General features: G+C 41.6%; 4 protein-coding genes across 7 annotated transcripts; all 4 read left to right on the plus strand.

Moving 5' to 3' along the window:
* Window positions 1-7,709: 7,709 nt before the first annotated feature.
* Window positions 7,710-8,586, plus strand: LOC121048890 (pathogenesis-related thaumatin-like protein 3.5). The gene is made up of 2 exons (XM_040510937.1): window positions 7,710-7,780; window positions 7,872-8,586. Exons 1-2 carry the CDS (start codon window positions 7,720-7,722, stop codon window positions 8,564-8,566), a joined length of 756 nt encoding a protein of 251 aa, XP_040366871.1. The 5' UTR covers window positions 7,710-7,719; the 3' UTR covers window positions 8,567-8,586.
* Window positions 8,587-9,287: 701 nt separating this feature from the next.
* Window positions 9,288-12,132, plus strand: LOC112178807 (PR5-like receptor kinase). Its single transcript, XM_040510936.1, has 5 exons — window positions 9,288-9,426; window positions 10,071-10,174; window positions 10,405-10,446; window positions 10,602-11,647; window positions 11,829-12,132. Exons 4-5 carry the CDS (start codon window positions 10,760-10,762, stop codon window positions 11,949-11,951), a joined length of 1,011 nt encoding a protein of 336 aa, XP_040366870.1. The 5' UTR covers window positions 9,288-9,426; window positions 10,071-10,174; window positions 10,405-10,446; window positions 10,602-10,759; the 3' UTR covers window positions 11,952-12,132.
* Window positions 12,133-13,319: 1,187 nt separating this feature from the next.
* LOC112178809 (LEAF RUST 10 DISEASE-RESISTANCE LOCUS RECEPTOR-LIKE PROTEIN KINASE-like 2.5) lies at window positions 13,320-14,463 on the plus strand. Its single transcript, XM_024317037.2, has one exon. The coding sequence runs from the start codon at window positions 13,320-13,322 to the stop codon at window positions 13,971-13,973; it is 654 nt and encodes a 217-aa protein (XP_024172805.1). The 3' UTR covers window positions 13,974-14,463.
* LOC112178808 (LEAF RUST 10 DISEASE-RESISTANCE LOCUS RECEPTOR-LIKE PROTEIN KINASE-like 2.1) lies at window positions 14,043-21,728 on the plus strand. Of its 4 annotated transcripts, none has more exons than XM_024317034.2 (4): window positions 14,043-14,567; window positions 19,210-19,358; window positions 20,195-20,218; window positions 20,542-21,728. In XM_024317034.2, exons 2-4 carry the CDS (start codon window positions 19,256-19,258, stop codon window positions 21,657-21,659), a joined length of 1,245 nt encoding a protein of 414 aa, XP_024172802.1. In that variant the 5' UTR covers window positions 14,043-14,567; window positions 19,210-19,255; the 3' UTR covers window positions 21,660-21,728. The 4 variants fall into 4 exon arrangements, with proteins under 4 accessions (XP_024172802.1, XP_040366868.1, XP_040366867.1 ...); XM_040510933.1 differs by lacking the exon at window positions 14,043-14,567 and adding an exon at window positions 18,658-19,156 and having other exon boundaries at window positions 19,249-19,358; XM_040510935.1 differs by lacking the exon at window positions 14,043-14,567 and having other exon boundaries at window positions 19,226-19,358; window positions 20,542-20,708; window positions 20,811-21,728.
* The last annotated feature ends 609 nt before the right edge of the window (window positions 21,729-22,337 follow it).

Genomic DNA, 22,337 nt, shown 5'->3' on the forward strand with positions numbered 1-22,337 from the left:
CAGTCCAGGTTTGGGCCATAAAAATAGAACACAAACGAAAAATACAATTGGGCCAACACCACGTTCATAGCCCAAAAGTAGACAACAAGAAAAAGGACACATGAGCAGCACATGAATTTTGCTTAGTTTCCGGCGAACCAGGCGCCGCCTCGTTGCAGGGGACGAAGCGAGGGCCATTGTACGTTAAGCAATGACCATCTCAACTTACACTAGGCCCTCTTTTCTCTTCTGTACTCGGAATCGGTGTCATTCAGTTCCGCTTGCTTAATTGCTCTGTGAATTCTATTTCTTACAGTTCTCAAAAGATAAACCATCAAATTTCATTAATATGATTATTTTGTTTTCAATAAAGGATTCGCCTCATCACAGATAATAAATTAGATCTATTTATTTATTTGATTAATGATGAAAATACGTGTTTGAATTTTCATCATTTCTGGTCAATCTTCCACTTTAAGCTTAATGGAGTAGGCGGAAATTGCTAAGTGTTGTAGTATATATGAAACATGTTGTATTGTTCATAGTATAAAATGTCTATGTCATGTATAAGATAGGTATTTTAGGTATAATGACTTGTGAGTCAAGCTTTATGCCAATGGGGAACAAGTGTGGCAATCATCATCATCACAACCACAATGTGAAGCTGCAAATGAAGAAGCCACAAGGAGAGGCTACAATTGAAGATGCCATCAAGTTGTATCATTATTTACTTCAAAATGTATCCCTATAAATACCTCCTTTGAATGAAATGAAAGACACACTTGAAACTCTATTATCCCTCTCTCTCTCTGTCAATTTACTTGTCCTTAAACACGTTATCAGCACGAAATTGCTCTAGAATTAGGATTGAAGTTGAGAAGAGAAGAGGTAGTTCATAATCCAATCGAAGCCATTTTCTCAAACTTACAAAAAACCTCCAAACCCTAGCTCATATCAAAGCCCTTGATTCCAGAAGCCCAGAACCGGTTTCAGAATCCCCAGAACCGGCCGGAAACCGCTCGAACCGGCTGCGGGAAGATCTGAACCGCTGCCGGACCGCTGTCGAGTCCTGCCGAGCTGCTGCCGAGTCCTGCCGAGCAGCTGCGCAGAAGGCCTGCCTAGCACCTGCCGAGGATCTGCCGAGCTGCTGCCGAAGACCTGCCGAGCAGCTGTCGATACCTGTCGAAGGGACCTGCCGAGCTGCTGCCGAAGGCCTGCCGAGCCCCTGCCTAGCTCCTGCCGAGAAGCTGCCGAGCAGCTGCCGAGCTCCCCTGCACAGCACCTGCCGAGCTGCTGCCTAGCAGCTGCCGAGTTGCTGCCGAGCATCTGTCGACACGACTTTCCGACAACTTTTCCGGCGACTTTTCGGACACTTTTCCGGCGACTTTCCGACACTTTTCCGGCGACTTTCCGACACTTTTCCTGCGACTTTTGGGCAACTTTTTCGGTCATTTCCGACAACACTATTTCAAGGTATTTTTACTAAAAGTTCCCGCTTTTGAGTTTTTATTTATTTTTCTCATCTTTTTTTTTTTTTGGGAACTTACAATTAAAAAGCGGAATTATAGAAATTCACGCTAAACGAACTAAGAGCGTTCGTGGTCAATGAACTAAGAGTGTTCATAATATCCGGACTAAGAGCGTCCGCAAGCATCGATTTATGACCTTACTAAACATCATTGTTTCGGTCTAATCCAAATATTTTTGGAAATTGATTTCTTGGTAGCATAGCTCGGAAATCTTATTAATTTAGTTTTTCGTGGAAGTTTTAAACTCCGAAACTAATACATCTTTTTCTTCTTATTTCAAGGATGTCGAATGAACCTAGACTCGATTTTCAAATCCTTGACTCAACTGGTTCGGATTACCATAGTTGGAGAACCGACATTGAGAACCATCTCACATCAAAAGGGATATTGCCCATAATCCAGGCACCAAACGCGGGCCTTGTGTTCCAACGAACACCCATAAAGCATGCACAAGCAATTATCTTGATGCGACGCCATATGGACAAAGCACTCAGATTAGAGTATATGTCCATCAAAGATGCAAGGGACCTATGGGTAGCGCTAGAAGAGCGCTTTGATAATATCCAAGATTCCCTCCTCCCTGACTTGAAGATTCAATGGAACAATTTACGCTTCTCCGACTTCAAGTCTGTTGCTGAATACAATTCAGAAGCTCTTCGGCTAAGAGCCATGCTGAAGTTCTGTGAAAAACCTCTCACAGAAGAAGAGCTGATTGAGAAAACTCTCTCCACCTTCCCCGTCGCAGCAATTATACTATCAAAGCAATATCGCACTGAATATAATGCTGGACGACTTACGAAGTTCAATGAACTTATCAATATTTTGTCGGTAGATGAGAAGCACGACAATATCCTTGTAAAGAATTATAATTCAAGGCCCGTAGGAACCAAAAGCGTTCGTGAGGCGAATTATAATGCACCCAAGAAAGGGCGCAAGGAGCGGTACCCTACTAATAAGGGGCATGTATACCCTAACAAGGGAAATGACGGACGCATGGGTCCATACAACCGCCCCAATAAGGAAGGAAACCGCAACTTTGGAGCGGGCACACGTGGTGGCAAATCCACACGTGGGAGAGGAGAATATAACAACACCATGGGCCGTAACACTGTGGGCCGTGGAGGTCGCATAATACGCCGTGGTAGTAGCAGCAACAACCCGCCTAGGGAATATCCACAACGTGCACCTCAAATAAAGAAAGTCAATCACAATGACGTGTGTCATAGGTGTGGATCAATCGAGCATTGGTTTAAGCAATGCCAAGTAAGTACACAACTAGCTGCAAGCTACAAGGAGTACAGGGAAATGAGGGAGCAAGAAGCTCACCTTGCTGAAGAAGATGATGGTGAAGATGTAATTCTCACCATAAAAGACTTCAAAGCTGGAAATGAAGAGCACGAGGATGCCGCAGACTTTGATTAAAATAGTCTTTTCTATTTTCCAATAAAACGGCAAATGTGCCTTAGTCAAATAACAATTGTATTGACTTTTTCTTATGTGGCGTACTCAATGAAGTATGATGTCTAGGTAAGTAATTGAGATCATGGTACTTAAGCGAGCCTCGCTCCACCAACATCTCTATACTTACCTGGTCATATTTTATTGAAATTACCAAACGGATTGAGCAATTACAATTTGTATAAAGTTTGATTTTATATTGGAATAAACTTTGGAAACTTTGATGTAATCATTGACTATTTTCCCTATTAATAAAGTATCGCATTATCAATGTCATTGACATGTGTTAATATTCCGAACTTTATTTTTCAGTATGTCTTCGGGAGAATTGGAATGCCTTCTTGATAGTGGCACCACACATACTATATTACGACATAGGCAATTATTCTTATGGATGACACCTAGTCAATCTTCAGTGACCACGATGGCAGGACCATCTCAATTGATTCATGGTCGTGGACCAGCTCAATTTCTATTGCCGAATGGCACAAATATTAATGTCGCCGAAGCTTTATATGCTCCAAGGGCTGGAAGAACCCTATTAAGTTTTAAAGATATAAGAGCCAATGATTTTCATGTGAAAACACATTGTGAGAATGGACAAGAGTTCCTTTACATCACCTCTAATAACTACGGAAATACACGAGTATTAGAGAAACTCACGTGTCGCTCTAGTGGATTGTACGCAACCACTATTAGAGTCATTGAATCCAACCATGTCATGAATGAAAAATTATGGGATTCCGACACATACAGGCTTTGGCACGACCGTTTGGGACACCCAGGTCGTGATATGATGATCCGTATATTAAAAACTTCACACGGACATCCATTCTTTAAAACAAAAAGGAATACGAACCAAAAAGAGGTTCAAAGAATTACTTCTAAAGCATATCATTCGTTTTGCAAAGCTTGCTCTTTAGCAAAAGTAGGATCGAGACCATCCTATGCAAAAGACATTAAAGAAAATATACCATTCTTACAAAGAATACAAGGTGATATCTGTGGACCTATCCATCCAACTTGCGGACCATTTAGATATTTTATGGTGTTGGTTGATGCATCGACACGTTGGTCACATGTCGTGCTCTTATCCACAAGAAATGCTGCATTTGCTAAACTCCTAGCACAAATTATTAAGTTAAGGGCTCACCACCCTGATCATCCTATTAAGTCAATTCGTCTTGACAATGCTGGGGAGTTTACATCAAAAACTTTTGATGATTATTGCATGTCCATTGGGATCGAGGTTGAACATCCCGTCCCTCATGTACATACCCAAAATGGTCTCGCAGAAGCTGCCATTAAAAGACTTCAAATGGTTGCTAGGGCATTGGTTATGCGCACCAATCTCCCTATTTCTGCTTGGGGCTATGCAATATTACATGCAGCTGTGCTTATTCGTCTAAGGCCCACTGCCACCCAACCTTTTTCTACATCCCAGATGGTGACTGGGTATGAGCCTAATGTCTCACATTTACGCATATTTGGGTGTGCAGTCTATGTGCCAATTGCTCCACCACAGCGCACTAAAATGGGTCCTCAAAGACGATTAGGCCTTTATGTTGGCTATGACTCCCCAACCATAATCCGCTACATAGAACCCTTGACAGGTGATCTATATTTACCGCTAGATTTGCGGATTGTCACTTTGATGAGACAGTCTTCCCGTCTTTAGGGGGAGACATGAACATAACTAATGTTCAACAAAAAGGACAGGAATTGTCGTGGTTTGTCCCCACTTTGTCTCATCTTGATCCCCGAACTGCACAATCTGAAAAAGAAGTGCAGAGAATTCTCGATCTTCAGAACGTAGCAGAATCGATGCCTGATGCGTTTTCTGATATCGCTAAAGTGACGAGATCACACATACCTGCTGCAAATACACCTGCAAGGATTGATGTCCCTAAAAGACATAATGCCATCTCAAAAATACATGAGAATGGCGCCAACGTTCCCTCTATGGGTGACACATTGGCTAGGCCCACGGCTCCTGCCAGGAAGCGCGGGAGACCTATAGGTTCGATGGATTCTCGCCCAAGAAAGAAGGCGAGTTTGGCACAAAATAATAATCCATTAATCATAGATATGAATAATCCATCTCACGAGAATATTCCGGATTATGGTTATGTCCAAGAGACACCATTGGGGGACGCTCCAATGTCAGAACCAACTCCAGAGAATAGAGAAATCTCCATAAATTACAATAATGTACATGAGATGATGGATAGAAATTCTATGGCAATTGATGATGCGTTTGCATATCATATTGCAAAAGGAATCATAGAATATGATGATATCGAACCTCGCTCTGTTGAAGAATGTCAACGAAGAGCGGATTGGCCTAAATGGAAAAATGCGATCCAGACTGAATTGGATTCACTAACAAAGAGACAGGTATTTGGGCCTATAATGCTGACACCACCAAATATAAAGCCTGTTGGCCATAAATGGGTCTTTGCTAGAAAACGTAATGAGAAAAATGAGGTGATGAGATATAAAGCCCGCCTCGTGGCGCAAGGTTTCTCACAACGCCCTGGAATCGACTACGAGGAGACATACTCTCCCGTAATGGACATTATAACGTTCCGCTACCTTGTCAGTTTGGTAGTTTCCGAAAAACTTGACATGCAGCTTATGGATGTAATTACAGCATATCTCTATGGGGATCTAGATTCAGAGATATATATGAAGGTTCCTGATGGACTTCAATTACCAAAATCAAGTGGCTCTAAACCACGGAGCGCGTTTTCAATAAAATTAAGACGCTCACTATATGGATTGAAACAATCCGGACGGATGTGGTATAACCGTCTAAGTGACTACTTGATTGGAAAGGGATATATTAACAATGAAATATGCCCTTGCGTGTTCATTAAAAGAACAAGTTCCGGATTTGCAATTGTAGCAGTTTATGTCGATGACATGAACCTAATTGGAACTCTAAATGAGTTAAAGGAAACTGCTAAATATTTGGAATCCGAGTTTGAGATGAAAGATCTTGGGAAAACACGGTTTTGCCTCGGAATAGAACTCGAGCACCGTAGTGATGGGATTATGATCCATCAGTCAGCATATACTCAAAAATTACTAAGGCGCTTTAATGAAGATAAAGCAAAGCCTGTAAGTACTCCCATGATCGGCCGAAGTCTTGAGCCCACAAAAGATCCGTTTCGTCCAAAGGATGAGGACGAAGAATTATTAGAGGCTGAAGTACCCTATCTAAGTGCGATAGGCGCATTATTGTATTTAGCACAATGCACAAGGCCAGATATCTCATTCGCAGTGAACTTGTTAGCTCGACATAGTTCTGCGCCAACACGCCGCCATTGGATTGGCATAAAGACAATCTTTCGATACTTAAAAGGTATGATTGATATGGGCTTGTTTTATCCCTACAGAGAGAAAATAAAAGACGGAAGATTGGGATCAGACCCTATGAGGCAAAAAGCCACCTTCCGTAATATAGACGCCGGCAACACCATCCATGGTGACCGACGTTCTCCTCCTCCCCTCCATCAAAATAAAAATAATGTTTTGATGGGCTTTGCTGATGCAGGGTATCTCTCTGACCCCCATAAAGGTCGCTCCCAAACAGGTTATGTCTTTACCATGGGAAGCACGGCGATATCTTGGAGATCTACAAAACAGACACTTGTCGTTACTTCCTTAAATCATGCAGAGATTATTGCTCTACATGAAGCTGTGCGTGAATGCATATGGCTAAGGTCTATAAATAGACACATTCGAGGAACTTGTGGTTTGAAGTTTACCACGGATAAACCTACATGCATTTACGAAGATAATGCAGCTTGTATTGAGCAAATGAAGTTAGGTTTTATCAAGGGTGACAATACTAAACATATATCGCCGAAATTCTTCTACAATCAGCAACAACAAACACTTCTAAACATTGAAGTAAATCAAATCCGATCAGAGGATAATGTAGCGGACTTATTTACTAAGTCGTTACCAAAAACCCCTTTCGAGAAACATGTGAAGAGTATCGGATTAAGAAGATTATCCGAACTCTCATCTTCAGGGGGAGTCTAAATCAGGGGGAGTATCTAGAATCATACTCCACGCTCAATGCGCGTTGCACTCTTTTTCTCCTTCGACCAAGGTTGTTTTTTCCCACAGGGTTTTATTACTTGGCAAGGTTTTTAACGAGGCAATTTCGAAGCGCACGGCTTAGACAAATACTATCAACATGAAATATCCAAGGGGGAGTGTTGTAGTATATATGAAACATGTTGTATTGTTCATAGTATAAAATGTCTATGTCATGTATAAGATAGGTATTTTAGGTATAATGACTTGTGAGTCAAGCTTTATGCCAATGGGGAACAAGTGTGGCAATCATCATCATCACAACCACAATGTGAAGCTGCAAATGAAGAAGCCACAAGGAGAGGCTACAATTGAAGATGCCATCAAGTTGTATCATTATTTACTTCAAAATGTATCCCTATAAATACCTCCTTTGAATGAAATGAAAGACACACTTGAAACTCTATTATCCCTCTCTCTCTGTCAATTTACTTGTCCTTAAACACTAAGAACTTCAACACCTGACTTGTACCAAGATTTCCACATGAATGGGGCAGGGTATTCTTAAAAAAGCAATTTTTTTTTCTCATTTCCATGAAATTTGCTCGCTATTCTGCATTTCTGCTCTCTCCTTCTCCGCACATTGCTGCAACTGAAGGGCACCACCCACCACCACTTCACATTTCATACCAGCAGAGCTCAAATGGCTCCATTGACACCCTTCTCGCTCTCTCTATTAACCCTTCTCGGTCTATTAACATCAGGTAAATCCATCTCTCTCTTCTCTGCTCTGTGTACATATTATTTCTAATTTCCATCAACAGTAACCTTAATTACATTTTAATTCCGTTACAGGAGCGCTGTCAACGACATTCACAATGGTAAACAAATGCGAGTACGCAGTGTGGCCGGGCATTCTCTCCTACCCCGGCGCTCCGCCGTTTCCGACTGCCGGCTTCGCTCTCCAGAACGGCGAGACCATGACCCTAATCGCCCCCGCCTCCTGGAGAGGCCGCTTGTGGGGCCGAACCCTCTGCACCGACGACTCCACGGGAAACTTCTCCTGCGTCACAGGCGATTGCGGCTCCGGAAAGCAAGAATGCTCCGGAAGCTCCGCCCCTCCCGCAACTCTCGCCGAGTTCACCTTAGGCGGCGCCGGCAGCCCTGACGTCTTTGACGTCAGCCTCGTCGACGGTTACAACCTCCCTATGCTGGTGGTTCCCCAGGGTGGGACCGGCACCAATTGTAACAACACCGGCTGCGTGGTCGACCTTAACGGCGTTTGTCCCAAGGAGCTCCAGGTGACTAGCGCTGCGGGAAGGGAAGTCGTCGGGTGCAAGAGCGCGTGCGGGGCGTTCCAGGAGCCGCAATACTGTTGCACCGGCGCGTACGCTACACCCGAGACGTGCAAGCCTTCTTCGTACTCGCAAATATTCAAGAACGCGTGCCCTCTCGCGTACAGTTACGCATACGACGATAAGACCAGCACCTCCACATGTGCCAATGCCAATTACACCATCACCTTCTGTCCCTCTCCGAACACCAGGTAAATTTACACAAATATTCCTATTCACTCTCGTTTTCACTCTACCAATGACTATGTTTAAGCCTAAGCCTAATCATCTCTTCCGGAGAGCACCCTTCTTCTTCTTCTTCTTCTTCATCATCATCATCTTTTATTTGTTCAGGTTACCATCTCTTCAACCCGAAGACGATCCCCAATACACACTGTGCAAGCAACCTTTCAATTGTGGTAACCTCACAAACATATCCTACTCTTTCTGGGGAGGATCCATTCGCCCCCAAGAGTGCGGTCGCTTAGGCTTCGAACTCACCAACTGCGAAAACGAAACTCAACTCCCTCACATAGTAATCGAAAAGCTAGATTTCCATGTGTCCAACATCAACAGCCAAGATCTTCTTCACACCATGACAATCGCTCGCTCCGACCTCTGGGACAGTCCTTGTACTGACCTCCTCGTCAACACCACTCTCGACTACAACCGTTTCTCTTATGTCCCAACTGTTCGCAACCTCACCTTGTACTACGGATGCCTCCCTCAAAACGAATCGGTCCTCAACAATTTTACGTGCACAGCTAAGGAAACAAATATTTCGTACTACGTGGATGATTCACTCGCAAGGGTTGATGTTCCGGGCCGACCCACATGTTCTACCAAAATCATAGTCCCCATTTTTTGGGAGGGCTTTGATGTAATGCCAGACAATGCAACGGAAGAAGTGGAAAAAGTTTTGAAGCAAGGGTTTCAGGTTGAGTACAGCGCGGATTGGGATCTCTGTAGGTCATGCATGAACTCTAAAGGCACCTGTGGATCGAACGCAACGACGGATTCGTTTCTCTGCCTTTGCGGGGATCGTCCTTCCAATTCTACTTGTCCAATTGTTCATGGTACGCATATATGTTTGTTCCTTATCTTCTTAAAATATGCTCAGTTAAGAAGTTCCGATTTCAAGTCTTCATCCAATTCCCTAAGTCTGACTTCTTACCCGAATCAATCTGAGTCTCCCCAATTTCATGTGTATGAGCCATGCCGAGAAGACAAGCTTATAAGTTTTAAATCAATGTCTTGTGAATGGCATGAATTTTCACTCTTCTCTGTTTCTCCATCCCAAATGAATCTCATCCAAAGCTACTTGAAATTGAAAATCTCTCTCCATGTATGTGTTAAATCAATCATTCACAACCGCAGCCAATCAAACCGTTCCTGAAAATTGACGTATGCGAGCCACGAACACGTGGAAATGGAATGAGGCGCTTGTTTTCATTAGTCCTGAGAGGCATGAATTTTTACGCTTCTTCTCTGTTTTTCCATCTGTCTCTTGAACATCCACCTCAATGAATCTCCTCCAAAGCTACTTAATATCTCTCCATATATGTGTTGAAACAATCGTCTTCATAACTGTGGCCAATCAAACCTTTCCCGTACTCAAAACTGCAAACCCACGCGAGCCTTGAACATGTCGAAATGATCCAAATATCTGCTACTTTTTTTTGGCTTTCTGATCAATAACAACCGTTTTGTGGAGTTGCAGCAACTGAGACAAGTGGTGGTTGCTGTGAATACAATAACAAGGAATTTGTCTCATTTTGCAGCAATATCTCAAAACTTATGATATCGATGATGTTTCTGTAGACTGTACGTAGTAACATTTTCACTTTTAGTAGTTCCTTGAAATTTGTAGAATATTGAAATAATAGTAAAGATTCCTCGTTCCTTATGTAGTAGTATTTTGTTTAGACAGCTGTCTTTTCTCTAGTTATTTAGTATAGATCAGTGGATATCTTCAAAGACTATATTCCTTAACTTTATTTAAGGTTGTATACTTACATATTCTAAGAATGCTGCTTCTTTGATTACTCTTGCAGGCACCAAGTTCAACTGGAAAACAAAGGTTTTCATAGGCGTAGGTAATATCAGCAACCCCCTTTTACTTCATCTGTTTGCTGTTTTACAATCTCATCTAATTATCAATTGCAAGTTTGCAACTTCTTTCTTGAGAATACATGAAATTGTTCAACGAATCACCATTAATGACTGAAACATCTCATTTTTCTGCTGCCAGCTGCGACTATTGCAGGATCTTGTATTTTATTGTTTGTTATTCTCTTCCGTTGGACTTCACTGATTAGGGGAAATGACAATGAAGATGCTGCTGAGGCCTTCATTCAGAACATTGGACCTCTAGCAGTATAAAGATACAAATTTTCGGATGTAAGGAAAATGACCGACTCATTTAAAGATAAACTGGGTCAAGGCGGTTATGGTGATGTGTACGAAGGGAAGCTATTGAATGGTTGTCGTGTGGCTGTGAAGGTTCTTAAAGAATCCAAAGGGAATGGAGAGGACTTTGTTAATGAGGTTGCCAGCATTAGTAGAACTTCCCATGTTAATGTGGTCACTCTTTTGGGGTATTGCTTTGAAGGTAAGAAAAAAGCGCTCATATATGAGTTCATGCCCAATGGATCACTTGAGAAGTTCATATACAAAGAAAGTAATCTTTTGACAACCACTCCATACTTGGAATTGGAAAAACTCTTCCAAATTGCTATTGGGATAGCTCGAGGGCTTGAGTACTTGCACCGTGGGTGCAACACACGAATCTTGCACTTTGACATTAAACCACATAATATCCTTTTGGATGAAGATTTCTGCCCAAAGATTTCTGACTTTGGTCTTTCTAAACTTTGTACGAGGAAGGAAAGTATTATGTCAATGTTGGAAGCTAGAGGGACAATAGGGTACATAGCTCCAGAAGTGTTCTCCAGAAACTTTGGAAGAGTGTCTGCTAAGTCCGATGTCTATAGTTATGGAATGATGATTCTGGAGATGGTTGGAGGAAGAAAGAACATTGACGCTCGAGTGAGCCACACCAGTGAAATTTATTTTCCAGATTGGGTTTATGAGCATCTTGAGCAGGGCAGCAATTTTGGATTGCTCAGTGCCGCGACAGAAGAGGAAAAGGAACTTGCGAGGAAGATGATCTTAGTGGGATTGTGGTGCATACAGACAAAGCCATCAGATAGGCCATCCATGAGTAAAGTGATTGAAATGTTGGAAGGAAGCACTGAAGCCTTGCAAATACCACCAAAGCCTGTCCTATCTTCTCCTGTAAGATCACCACCAGAATCTTCTACCTTTTCAGTAGTATCTGTTCTAGATTAATGGATGCATATGACTTTCATAGTTTAATTCCTTGTTTCTAAAGATCATTCAAGAAATCTTTTCGTTTCACATTTTTCTTGATGCACAGAGCTCTATCCTTTTTTGTACTTTCAATGTTCTTGTGTAGGTACAGCAATTCACATCAAACAAATCTGACAGCATTGTTTTGCTACTGTACATAAACATACACAAGCAGTGTAATGTACAGGATCTTATCAGAACCTCCAACAATGTAGACTGCATTTTTTAAACTTTTGCATTGAAGATACAAATGGTAGGATAATAGGACAATCAATTTTCCTGAATTGGTGGTTTCAGTTATGTGTACTTTTTAATTTTAATTTTAGTTCAACCGGCTTGCTTACTTCAATAAGAAAAGAAGCCCTGTGCACGGAGATTGGTTATAACTTCAGTTATAACAATCACTGCATCCAAGTTTAAAGCTTAGCAAAAGTCGACCCCATCAATCGTACTATAGTGTACTTTGACAAAGGGAAATACAGGACAATCAAATATGCTTCTTGTAGTCAAGTCTGTCATTCAATGTCCCAGATGAGAGAATATGAAACATTTCAATTGCAATGTAGTCTGTTTTGCAGGTTCTGTTCTGGTTGTCTACCTTGGTTGTGTTCTGAATTGTTTACTCTTCTGGATGAATTTATATATGTAATATTATGGGTTTGCTTTATAAACCGTCCACTAGCTCAAGTAGAAGCTTTCACTCTTTACAATCAGGGCAATTACCCACAAAAGAATAGTCTTTTTCTTTCAAATCATAGTTTGCTTTGGTGGAAGGTAAAAAACAATAGGACCCTGAGAACATTCTCAGTAACTTCAAAATGGGTTAATGCTACAGCCCAAGTTATTTCAGTGGCCCAAGTAACGGTGTTGGCCCAACTAAAAAAGCAAACGGAACCAAAAGAAGGTAAAACACCGCCACCACGTTCCGACGAGCCGTAAGGATGACAGAAGGAAATTACAAATCTTTAGTAGCTCCCGGGACATTTGATATCGTTACGACCAGTACAAGGTAACCATTCAATTTGATTGGCCACAAAAGAGGTCTTTCTTTGGGTTGGATTCTCCGGTCAAAGATGCATACTTTGCTTACTTCAAAGATTAAAAGTACTCATTTTGGGTAATCTTGTATTTTGCAACTAGATTTTTATGAATTGTCTGATAGCCAAGTCGTTGACTTTGTTTTCTTGCTCAGTTGCTTATTTTACTGCTTAAGCTTTAAGTAGTTAAGAAAGAAACATGAATATTACATGCTTAAATTTTGATTTAGAGGTAGCTAGCTATATCTCACACAAGCAAACCAGAACTGTCAAAATCTATGTACTTTGACTTATTCTCTGACTCAGAGGTAGAACCCTTTGGATACGCACTTCCTCAGAGATCAGAATATAAGCAACTTCAGGGAAAGATATTACTAACATACAAAGTAATTAAAGATTAAACCACCGTCTCGTTTCTGATACGGCAACTGAAGCTGACTTTCATGTGGTTGATCGGCCTGATCTAGGATCAGTCAAAGTCTTTAACATGATTCATTCATTCACTCATCAAACTTAAATCACACAATCATTTTCTGCACCAGCTAATTCTACCTATCACTATGCTTAAGCCTAGTCCTCTCTTCCTCATTTTCTTCATCTTCTACTTCTTCTCTTTCCCTTCATACCATGCCCAATACACACAATGCAAGCTACCCTTCGATTGCGGTGCACTCAAAAACGTTACCTACCCTTTCTGGGGAGGTACTAATCGTCCACAAGAGTGTGGTCGCTTAGGCTTTGAGCTCTTCAACTGCCAAGAAGAAGATCAACTCCCTCGCATAAAAATCGAAGAACTTGATTTCCATGTGTCCAACATCAACAGCCAAGAGCGTCTTCACACCATGACAATCGCTCGCTCCGACCTCTGGGACAGTCCTTGTACTCACCTCCTCGTCAACACCACTCTGGACTACACCCGTTTCTCTTATGTCCAAACTGTTCGTAACCTCACTCTGTACTACGGCTGCCTCCCCCAAAATGCATCAGTCCACAACAATTTTACATGCAAAAATGACGGCACCGGCATCAGAGATATTGCATACTACGTGGACGATTCACTTTCGATGGTCGATCTTCTGAATCAAACATCATGTTTTACCAAAATCCGAGTCCCAATATTTTGGGAGGGTTTTGATGCTATGTCTGAGAATGCAACGGAAGCAGGGGAAAAGGTTTTGAGACGAGGGTTTCAGGTTGAGTACAGTGCGGAGTGATGGGCAGTCCCTCCTTAATGGAGGAGGAAATCCATGTGGTGATTTACCACATGAGGAATGCATGGGTTGGAATATTCAAAGAAGGTAGATAGCAAGCCATCTTGGAAGGTAGGTAGCAAGCCATCTTGGAAGGTAGGTAGCTAGCCATCTTTGAAGTTAGGCATGCCAAACTTGGAAGAAGACTTGACTTTGCTTCCAATTGCATGCCACATCCATGAACCCAATTGCCTATAAATAGGCATGTAAGGTTGTAGCAAAAATAACCAAAGGCAAGAGTCATCCAAACTAATAGAGTTTGAGATAGTAGTGAGATCCTCACTTGAGAGATTAGTGAGAAGAAAATTCCTCTTGAGAGATAGAGTGTGTGTTACCACTTTGGTGAAGTTTAGTCACCAAAGTGAGATTGCCTTGTAATCCCATTATTTATATAGTGGAAGAGAGTATTACTACTGCCCCGAGGACGTAGGCACATTTGCTGAACCTCGTTAAATATTGTGTCTTCTTTTATTCATTTGTTGCTATTCCGCAAATCACACGAGAGGTGGGAAAAGTTAGATCCTGGGATAACCAATTATCCATTGGCCTTGTATTAAGGCAGCCCTTCTTTCCCAACAAGTGGTATCAGAGCCCGGCGCTCATTGTTGGTGGCATCTCGTAGTGATCAAGATGGCAGAGTCGTCATCGGCAGCAACAATGGTTAAGTTGACATCATCGAATTACTCCATTTGGAAGCCCAGAATGGAAGACATCCTTTACTGCAAGGATATGTACGAGCCTCTTCAAAATGGTGGAGAGAAGCCAGCAGGCAAGACTGACAAAGACTGGAGCATCCTGAACAGAAAAGCTGTTGCAGGAATTCGTCAATGGGTTGATGAAAGTGTTTTTCATCATGTTGCACAGGAAACCAATGCCTACTCAATGTGGACAAAGTTGGAGTCCATGTACGAGAGAAAGACCGCACAAAACAAAGCCTCGTTCATTCGGCGGTTGGTGAACACAAAGTACAGGGATGGTCAAAGTGTTTCGGAACACTTGAGCGACTTCCAAGGCATGGTGAATCAATTGACGAATATGAAGATGGTACTTGATGATGAGTTGCAAGCACTATTGTTACTAAGCTCGTTGCCAGATAGCTGGGACACGTTGGTGGTGTCATTAAGCAACTCAGCTCCTCAAGGTGTTCTCACACTGAGCACTGTAAAAGACAGCATGTTCAATGAAGAAGCAAGGAGGAAGGAGCAAGGAATATCGATCGAGTCAGAAGCCCTCGTCACCAACAACCGTGGAAGCAGTAGAAAATTCCACAACCGAGGCAAATTGAAAGATCGATCAAAAGACAAGTTCGCCCCAAAGAAGGACATCGAATGTTTTCACTGTGGTGGAAAAGGCCACATAAAGAAGGATTGCAGGAGGCTTAAGAGAGAGCAAGCTGGGAAAGGTGGTGCCAGAGACACAGCTTTTACTACCTCATACGAAGAAGAGGTACTCATCATTTATGGAGAGGGTCAGGTTAATTTGACATCTCAAGATACATGTTGGATCATCGATTCTGGTGCATCATTTCATGTAACCTCACGAAGGGAGTTCTTTACATCCTACAATACTGGAAATTTCGGTAATGTCAGGATGGGAAATGATAAGAGGTCCAAGATCGTGGGAAGGGGAGATATTTCCCTTGAAACCAACACAGGCCACTGCTTGGTTCTCAAGGATGTGAGACACGTTCCAGACATGCGTCTCAACTTGATCTCCACAGGATTACTTGATGATGAAGGCTGCACAAGTGTCTTTGGTGATGGAAAATGGAGGCTCAGTAATGGTCCAGAAATTCTAGCCCGAGGGAGGAAAGAGAACACTCTCTACACGACTTATGCAAAAATCTGTAGTGGGTATGCAGTTACACTCGGAGAAGATTCGCCGGCCGAGCTATGGCACAAGCGGCTCGGTCACATTAGCGAGAAGGGACTTACTGTTCTAGCCAAAAGAGAGGTATTAACTGGTGTCAATGTTAAAGATATGCCTCTAAAACCATGTACGCATTGCTTGGCTGGAAAGCAACATAGAGCTTCATTCCATCGTTCTCCTGCACCAAGAAAATCCAATGTTTTGGATGTTGTACATTCTGATGTGTGTGGTCCCATGACCACAAATACTCTAGGAGGTGCAAGATACTTCGTCACCTTCATTGATGATCATTCCAGGAAGGTATGGGTTTATGCACTGAAAGCTAAAGATCAAGTGCTCGAAGTATTTAAGCAATTTCATGCCAAAGTTGAACGAGAAACAGGCAGCACATTAAAATGCATTCGCACCGACAACGGGGGAGAGTACATAGGGGCGTTCAGGCACTATTGCAAAAGTAACGGAATCAGGCATGAACGATCTGTTCCAAAGACTCCTCAGCACAACGGAGTGGCCGAGAGGATGAACAGAACTATTGTTGAAAGAATCAGAACAATGTTATCTCATGCTAAGTTGCCCAAGAGCTTTTGGGGTGAAGCTCTAATGACTGCAGTTGATGTGATCAACCTTTCTCCCTCAGCTCCATTAAATGGTGACGTGCCAAACATGTTTTGGACCGGAAAAGATGTCTCATACAATCATTTGAAGGTATTTGGCTGCAAAGCATTTGTTCATATTCCCAAAGATGAAAGATCAAAAATCGATAGCAAGTCGAAAGAATGCATATTTCTGGGATATGGAAATGAAGAATATGGGTACAGGCTATGGGATCCTGTCAATAAGAAGATTGTCAGAAGCAGAGATGTTGTCTTCTTCGAAGATCTGAACATCGAAGATACTCAGAAGACTGAGAAGCCTAAACAACCCAGAGAATATCCGATGAACCCGGATAAAGTTCCTCCGCAAACAAACCAGGATGGCCGGAGAGATACCGAAGATGTCGGTGATGCAGCAAATGACCCGATGATTAATGATCCAGTTGATGATGCAACTAATGATGAGGAAGAGGCACCGACCCCTCGAAGATCACTCAGGGAACGCAGACCCTCAAACAGATACCCTCTACATGAGTTCGTTACTCTCACAGATGGAGGAGAGCCAGAGTCTTATGAAGAAGCTCTGACAGATGACCACAAGGGGGAGTGGTTGGAAGCCATGCAAGAAGAAATTAAGTCCTTGCATGAGAACCAGACTTATGAGCTGGTGGAGTTACCAAAAGGTAAGAGAGCACTCAGAAACAAATGGGTGTATAGATTGAAGACTGAGGAGAATAGCTCACGACCCAGATTCAAGGCAAGACTGGTCGTTAAAGGTTTCAATCAGAAAAAGGGAGTTGACTTTGAAGAAATTTTCTCGCCCGTGGTAAAGATGACGTCTATCCGGGTGGTACTTGGTTTGGCTGCAAGTTTAAATCTGGAGATTGAACAACTTGATGTGAAGACGGCTTTCCTTCACGGTGACCTTGAAGAGGAAATTTACATGGAGCAGCCAGAAGGATTCAAAGTCAAAAGCAAGGAAGATCTAGTCTGCAAACTGAAAAAGAGTTTGTATGGACTAAAGCAGGCGCCGCGACAATGGTACAAGAAGTTCGATTCCTTCATGATTGAGCAAGGATATCAGAGGACAACTTCAGACCATTGTGTATTTGTGAAGAATTTCTCAGGAGGTGACTTCATCATACTACTCTTGTATGTTGATGACATGTTGATCGTAGGACAAGATGGTGACAAGATTAGCAAACTGAAGAAAGAGCTCAGTAAGTCTTTTGCTATGAAAGACTTGGGACCAGCAAAGCAAATTCTTGGTATGAATATTACCCGCGATAAACAGAATGGGAAGCTGTGGTTATCACAAGAAAAATATATCGAGAAGGTATTGGAGCGGTTCCACATGGAGAAAGCAAAGCCAGTTGCTACTCCACTTGCTAGTCACTTTAAGCTCAGCTCGAAGCAGAGTCCTACAAGTGAGAAAGAAGAGGAAGAAATGGTGAAGGTGCCATATGCCTCAGCGGTAGGAAGCCTGATGTATGCAATGGTGTGTACAAGACCAGACATAACACACGCAGTTAGTGTTGTTAGCAGATTTCTGTCTAATCCAGGCAAAGAGCATTGGAATGCTGTGAAGTGGATTCTTAAATATCTCAAAGGTACTTCCAAAATGGGTTTATGCTTTGGAAGTGGGAAGCCTGAACTGATAAGCTATACAGATGCAGATATGGCCGGAGATGTTGACTCAAGAAAGTCTACATCAGGATACCTGATTACATTTTCAGGGGGAGCTGTCTCATGGAAATCAAAGCTACAAAAATGTGTTGCTTTGTCAACTACAGAAGCGGAGTTCATAGCAGCTACGGAAGCCTGCAAAGAAATTTTGTGGATGAAGAAATTCCTACAGGAATTGGGCCATAAGCAACAAAACTATGTTCTGCATTGTGATAGTCAAAGCGCAATTCATCTGAGTAAGAATTCGAGTTTTCACTCGAAGTCAAAGCACATTGATGTGAGGTATCACTGGATACGTGATGTGCTGGAAGCCAAGCAACTACAGCTTGAGAAGATTCACACAGATGAGAACAGTTCAGATATGATGACAAAGTCCTTACCAAAGGACAAGTTTGAGTTTTGCAGAAGCGCGTCAGGATTGACGCATCCCTCCATCTAAGTCGGGAGGGGGAGATTGATGGGCAGTCCCTCCTTAATGGAGGAGGAAATCCATGTGGTGATTTACCACATGAGGAATGCATGGGTTGGAATATTCAAAGAAGGTAGATAGCAAGCCATCTTGGAAGGTAGGTAGCAAGCCATCTTGGAAGGTAGGTAGCTAGCCATCTTTGAAGTTAGGCATGCCAAACTTGGAAGAAGACTTGACTTTGCTTCCAATTGCATGCCACATCCATGAACCCAATTGCCTATAAATAGGCATGTAAGGTTGTAGCAAAAATAACCAAAGGCAAGAGTCATCCAAACTAATAGAGTTTGAGATAGTAGTGAGATCCTCACTTGAGAGATTAGTGAGAAGAAAATTCCTCTTGAGAGATAGAGTGTGTGTTACCACTTTGGTGAAGTTTAGTCACCAAAGTGAGATTGCCTTGTAATCCCATTATTTATATAGTGGAAGAGAGTATTACTACTGCCCCGAGGACGTAGGCACATTTGCTGAACCTCGTTAAATATTGTGTCTTCTTTTATTCATTTGTTGCTATTCCGCAAATCACACGAGAGGTGGGAAAAGTTAGATCCTGGGATAACCAATTATCCATTGGCCTTGTATTAAGGCAGCCCTTCTTTCCTAACACGGAGTGGGATCTCTGTAGGTCATGCATGAACTCTCATGGCATCTGTGGATCGAACTTAACGACGGATTCGTTTCTGTGCCTTTGCGGGGATCAACCTTACAATTTTACTTGTCCAGGTCTTCGAAGTGGTACGTATATATGCATATATGTTTAGTCCTTATCTTCTCAGAATTTATGCGCTCAGTTAAATGATTCCAGTTTCGACTCTTTATCCAATTTGGTCTAGAATGTATCAGATTTCAGATGTCTGACTCTTTACCAATAAATCTCAGTCTCCTCACTATGAGTGTATGAGCCGTGAGGAGAACACCAAAAATTTTAAAAGTTAAAATTTGACCTCTTCATTGGCCGACGTGTTCAGGCAGTTGTTAGTCCTGAAAGGCATGAATTTTCACACTTCTGTTTCTCCATCCCAGATGAACATCCACCCCAATTGAATCTCCTCCAAACCTACTTGAAATTGAAAAAACCTTTCCAATCAAAAGCCACCCTTTTGTGGCTACCCTAGATCTGCTGCAATCGAAGAAATCATGTAATTGCTATTTCCATTGATGACTTTAACATTACAAATCTGGTGTTGATAACTTTTATATGGGATTCTTTTTGAATTTGTCTGTTTTTGCAGCGATCAATCTCATCTCAAAACTCGGGATCATGATATTTCATTAGTAACATTTTCACTTCTAGTAGTAGTTTAAGTTTGAAAAAAAAAAAATTAGACTTCTACTGTCTGTCAATGTAGTTTCTTTCTTTTTTTTTTTTTTGGTAGATAGCTAATTTTGTTATGTGATGGGGAGTCTTCGAATTTTGATCATTTCCAGTAGTACCTACAGCACCTGCAAAATTTCAATGATAAATGGTCCAGAAAATGTTATCAGTTGGAATAAAATGTTACCTTGAAATTACTCCTAAAGCTTTGTTTCCCTCATCATATTCTAAGAAGCATGCTTTTTTGTTTTTGCAGGCACCAAGTTGATTATACATATAGGTACTCAATCAACAATCCCCTATTCTTTGGTTGTTGAGAGTTTTATACATTTTCAAATTAGTTTTTAATTGCAACCTGTTGAAATCTTTCTTCTCCCCTTGGTGTTTGCAGAGCTGTTGATACTTGATAGTTGTAACGTAGCTAAAGTCTGCAGGAAACAATATGCTTCTGTCATTCCTTATATCTTGATGCGTTTTTTCTTTTCCTTCTTTCATAGAAGTTGGGATTACACATAGTATTATTTCCTGTTTCTTTTGAGAATACATTAAATTTGTTCAATGAATCACCATAATGCCTGAATCATCTCGTTGTTCTGCTGCCAGGTGTTTTTTGTGCAGGAACGACTATGATGTACTATGTTCTATTTCTTTGCGTCTGTGGAAAACAAAGTATTTTAACTGGGAATGAGGAAACGAACATTAATGAAGATGTCGAGGCCTTCATTCAGAATATTGGACCTCTAGCAGTAAAAAGATACAAATTTTCAGATGTAAGAAAAATGACCAACTCATTTAAAGATAAACTGGGTCAAGGTAGTTCTGGTGATGTGTACGAAGGTAAGCTAATGAATGGTTGTCGTGTGGCCGTGAAGGTTCTTAAAGAATCCAAAGGGAATGGAGAGGACTTTGTTAATGAGGTTGCAAGCATCAGTAGAACTTCCCATGTTAATGTGGTCACTCTTTTTGGGTATTGCTTTGACGGTCAGAAAAAAGCGCTCATATATGAGTTCATGCACAATGGATCGCTTGAGAAGTTCATATACAAAGACACTAATCCTTTGGAAACCATTCCACACTTGGACTTTGAAAGACTGTTCCAAATTGCTACTGGGATAGCTCGAGGGGTCGAGTACTTGCACCGTGGGTGCAACACACGAATCCTGCACTTTGACATAAAACCCCATAATATCCTTTTGGATGAAAATTTTTTCCCAAAGATTTCTGACTTTGGTCTTTCTAAACTCTGTACAATGAAGGAGAGCATTATATCAACGCTGGATGCTAGAGGGACAATAGGGTATGTAGCTCCAGAAGTATTCTGCAGAAACTTTGGAAGAGTGTCTGCTAAGTCCGATGTCTATAGTTATGGAATGATGATTCTGGAGATGGTTGGAGGAAGAAAGAACGTTGACACTCAAGTGAGCCACACCAGTGAAATTTATTTTCCAGATTGGGTTTATGAGAACCTTGAGCAGGACAGCAATTTCGGATTGCTCAATGCTGTGACTGAAGAGGAAAAGGAAATCGCAAGGAAGATGATCTTAGTTGGATTGTGGTGCATACAGACAAGGCCATCTGATAGGCCATCCATGAATAAAGTGATTGAAATGTTGGAAGGAAGCGTTGAAGCCTTGCAAATACCACCAAAGCATGTCATATCTTCTCCTGCAAGAACATCACCAGAATCTTCCACCTTATCAGTAGTATCTGTTCTCGATTAATGGATGTATATGTCTTCGATAGTTCAATTCCTTGTTTCTAAAGATCATTTAAGAAATCTTTTCACTTCATATTTTTTTTGATGCTCATAGCTCTATCCTGTTTTGTACTTTTGATGTTAATGTGTGAGGTACAGCAATTTACCACAAACAAAATCCGAAAGCATTATTAGCTACCTTGCTACTGTACAGAAACATATACAAGCACAATGTAATGTACAAGATCTTATAAGAAGTTCAGAACCTCCAACACTGTAGACCTCATTTTTTAAGCTTTTGTATTGAAGATACAAATTATAGAATATTAGGACAAACCTGAATTGATTTCAGTTATCTGCACTTTTTTATTTCAATTTTAGTTCAGCCGGCTTGCTTACTTCAGTAAGAAAAAAAGCCCTGTACACGGAGATAGGTTATAACTACAGTTTGCTATAACAATCACTGCATCTAAGTTCTGCTCTTCTTAAAGCTTAGCAAAAGTGGGCGCCATCAACTTTACTCTAGTCTACATTGACAAAGGGAAAAGTAGGAACCTGTACAATCAATGATACTACTTTTACTAAAAGCCTTTTAGTTAAGTCTGTCTGTCATTTGATGTTCTAAACTAGAGAATATGGAACATTGCAAGGTAGTCTGTTTTGCGGGTTCTGTTCTGGTTTTGTTGGAATGAGTCATGCTATT

This window comes from Rosa chinensis, chromosome 7 (genome assembly GCF_002994745.2).
Source record: "Rosa chinensis cultivar Old Blush chromosome 7, RchiOBHm-V2, whole genome shotgun sequence".
NCBI classification, from domain to species: Eukaryota; Viridiplantae; Streptophyta; class Magnoliopsida; order Rosales; family Rosaceae; genus Rosa; species Rosa chinensis.

Bases quoted from the DNA above. Each gene is read 5' to 3' on its own strand.
- LOC112178809 (XM_024317037.2), top strand. From the start codon at position 13,320: ATGCTTAAGCCTAGTCCTCTCTTCCTCATTTTCTTCATCTTCTACTTC.
- LOC112178808 (XM_024317034.2), top strand. From the start codon at position 19,256: ATGAACTCTCATGGCATCTGTGGATCGAACTTAACGACGGATTCGTTT. The intron at 19,359-20,194 runs GTACGTATATAT...TTGTTTTTGCAG, and splicing joins TTGTCCAGGTCTTCGAAGTG to GCACCAAGTTGATTATACAT. The intron at 20,219-20,541 runs GTACTCAATCAA...TTCTGCTGCCAG, and splicing joins CAAGTTGATTATACATATAG to GTGTTTTTTGTGCAGGAACG.
- LOC121048890 (XM_040510937.1), top strand. From the start codon at position 7,720: ATGGCTCCATTGACACCCTTCTCGCTCTCTCTATTAACCCTTCTCGGT. The intron at 7,781-7,871 runs GTAAATCCATCT...ATTCCGTTACAG, and splicing joins TCTCGGTCTATTAACATCAG to GAGCGCTGTCAACGACATTC.
- LOC112178807 (XM_040510936.1), top strand. From the start codon at position 10,760: ATGACCGACTCATTTAAAGATAAACTGGGTCAAGGCGGTTATGGTGAT. The intron at 11,648-11,828 runs GTAAGATCACCA...GTTCTTGTGTAG, and splicing joins AGCCTGTCCTATCTTCTCCT to GTACAGCAATTCACATCAAA.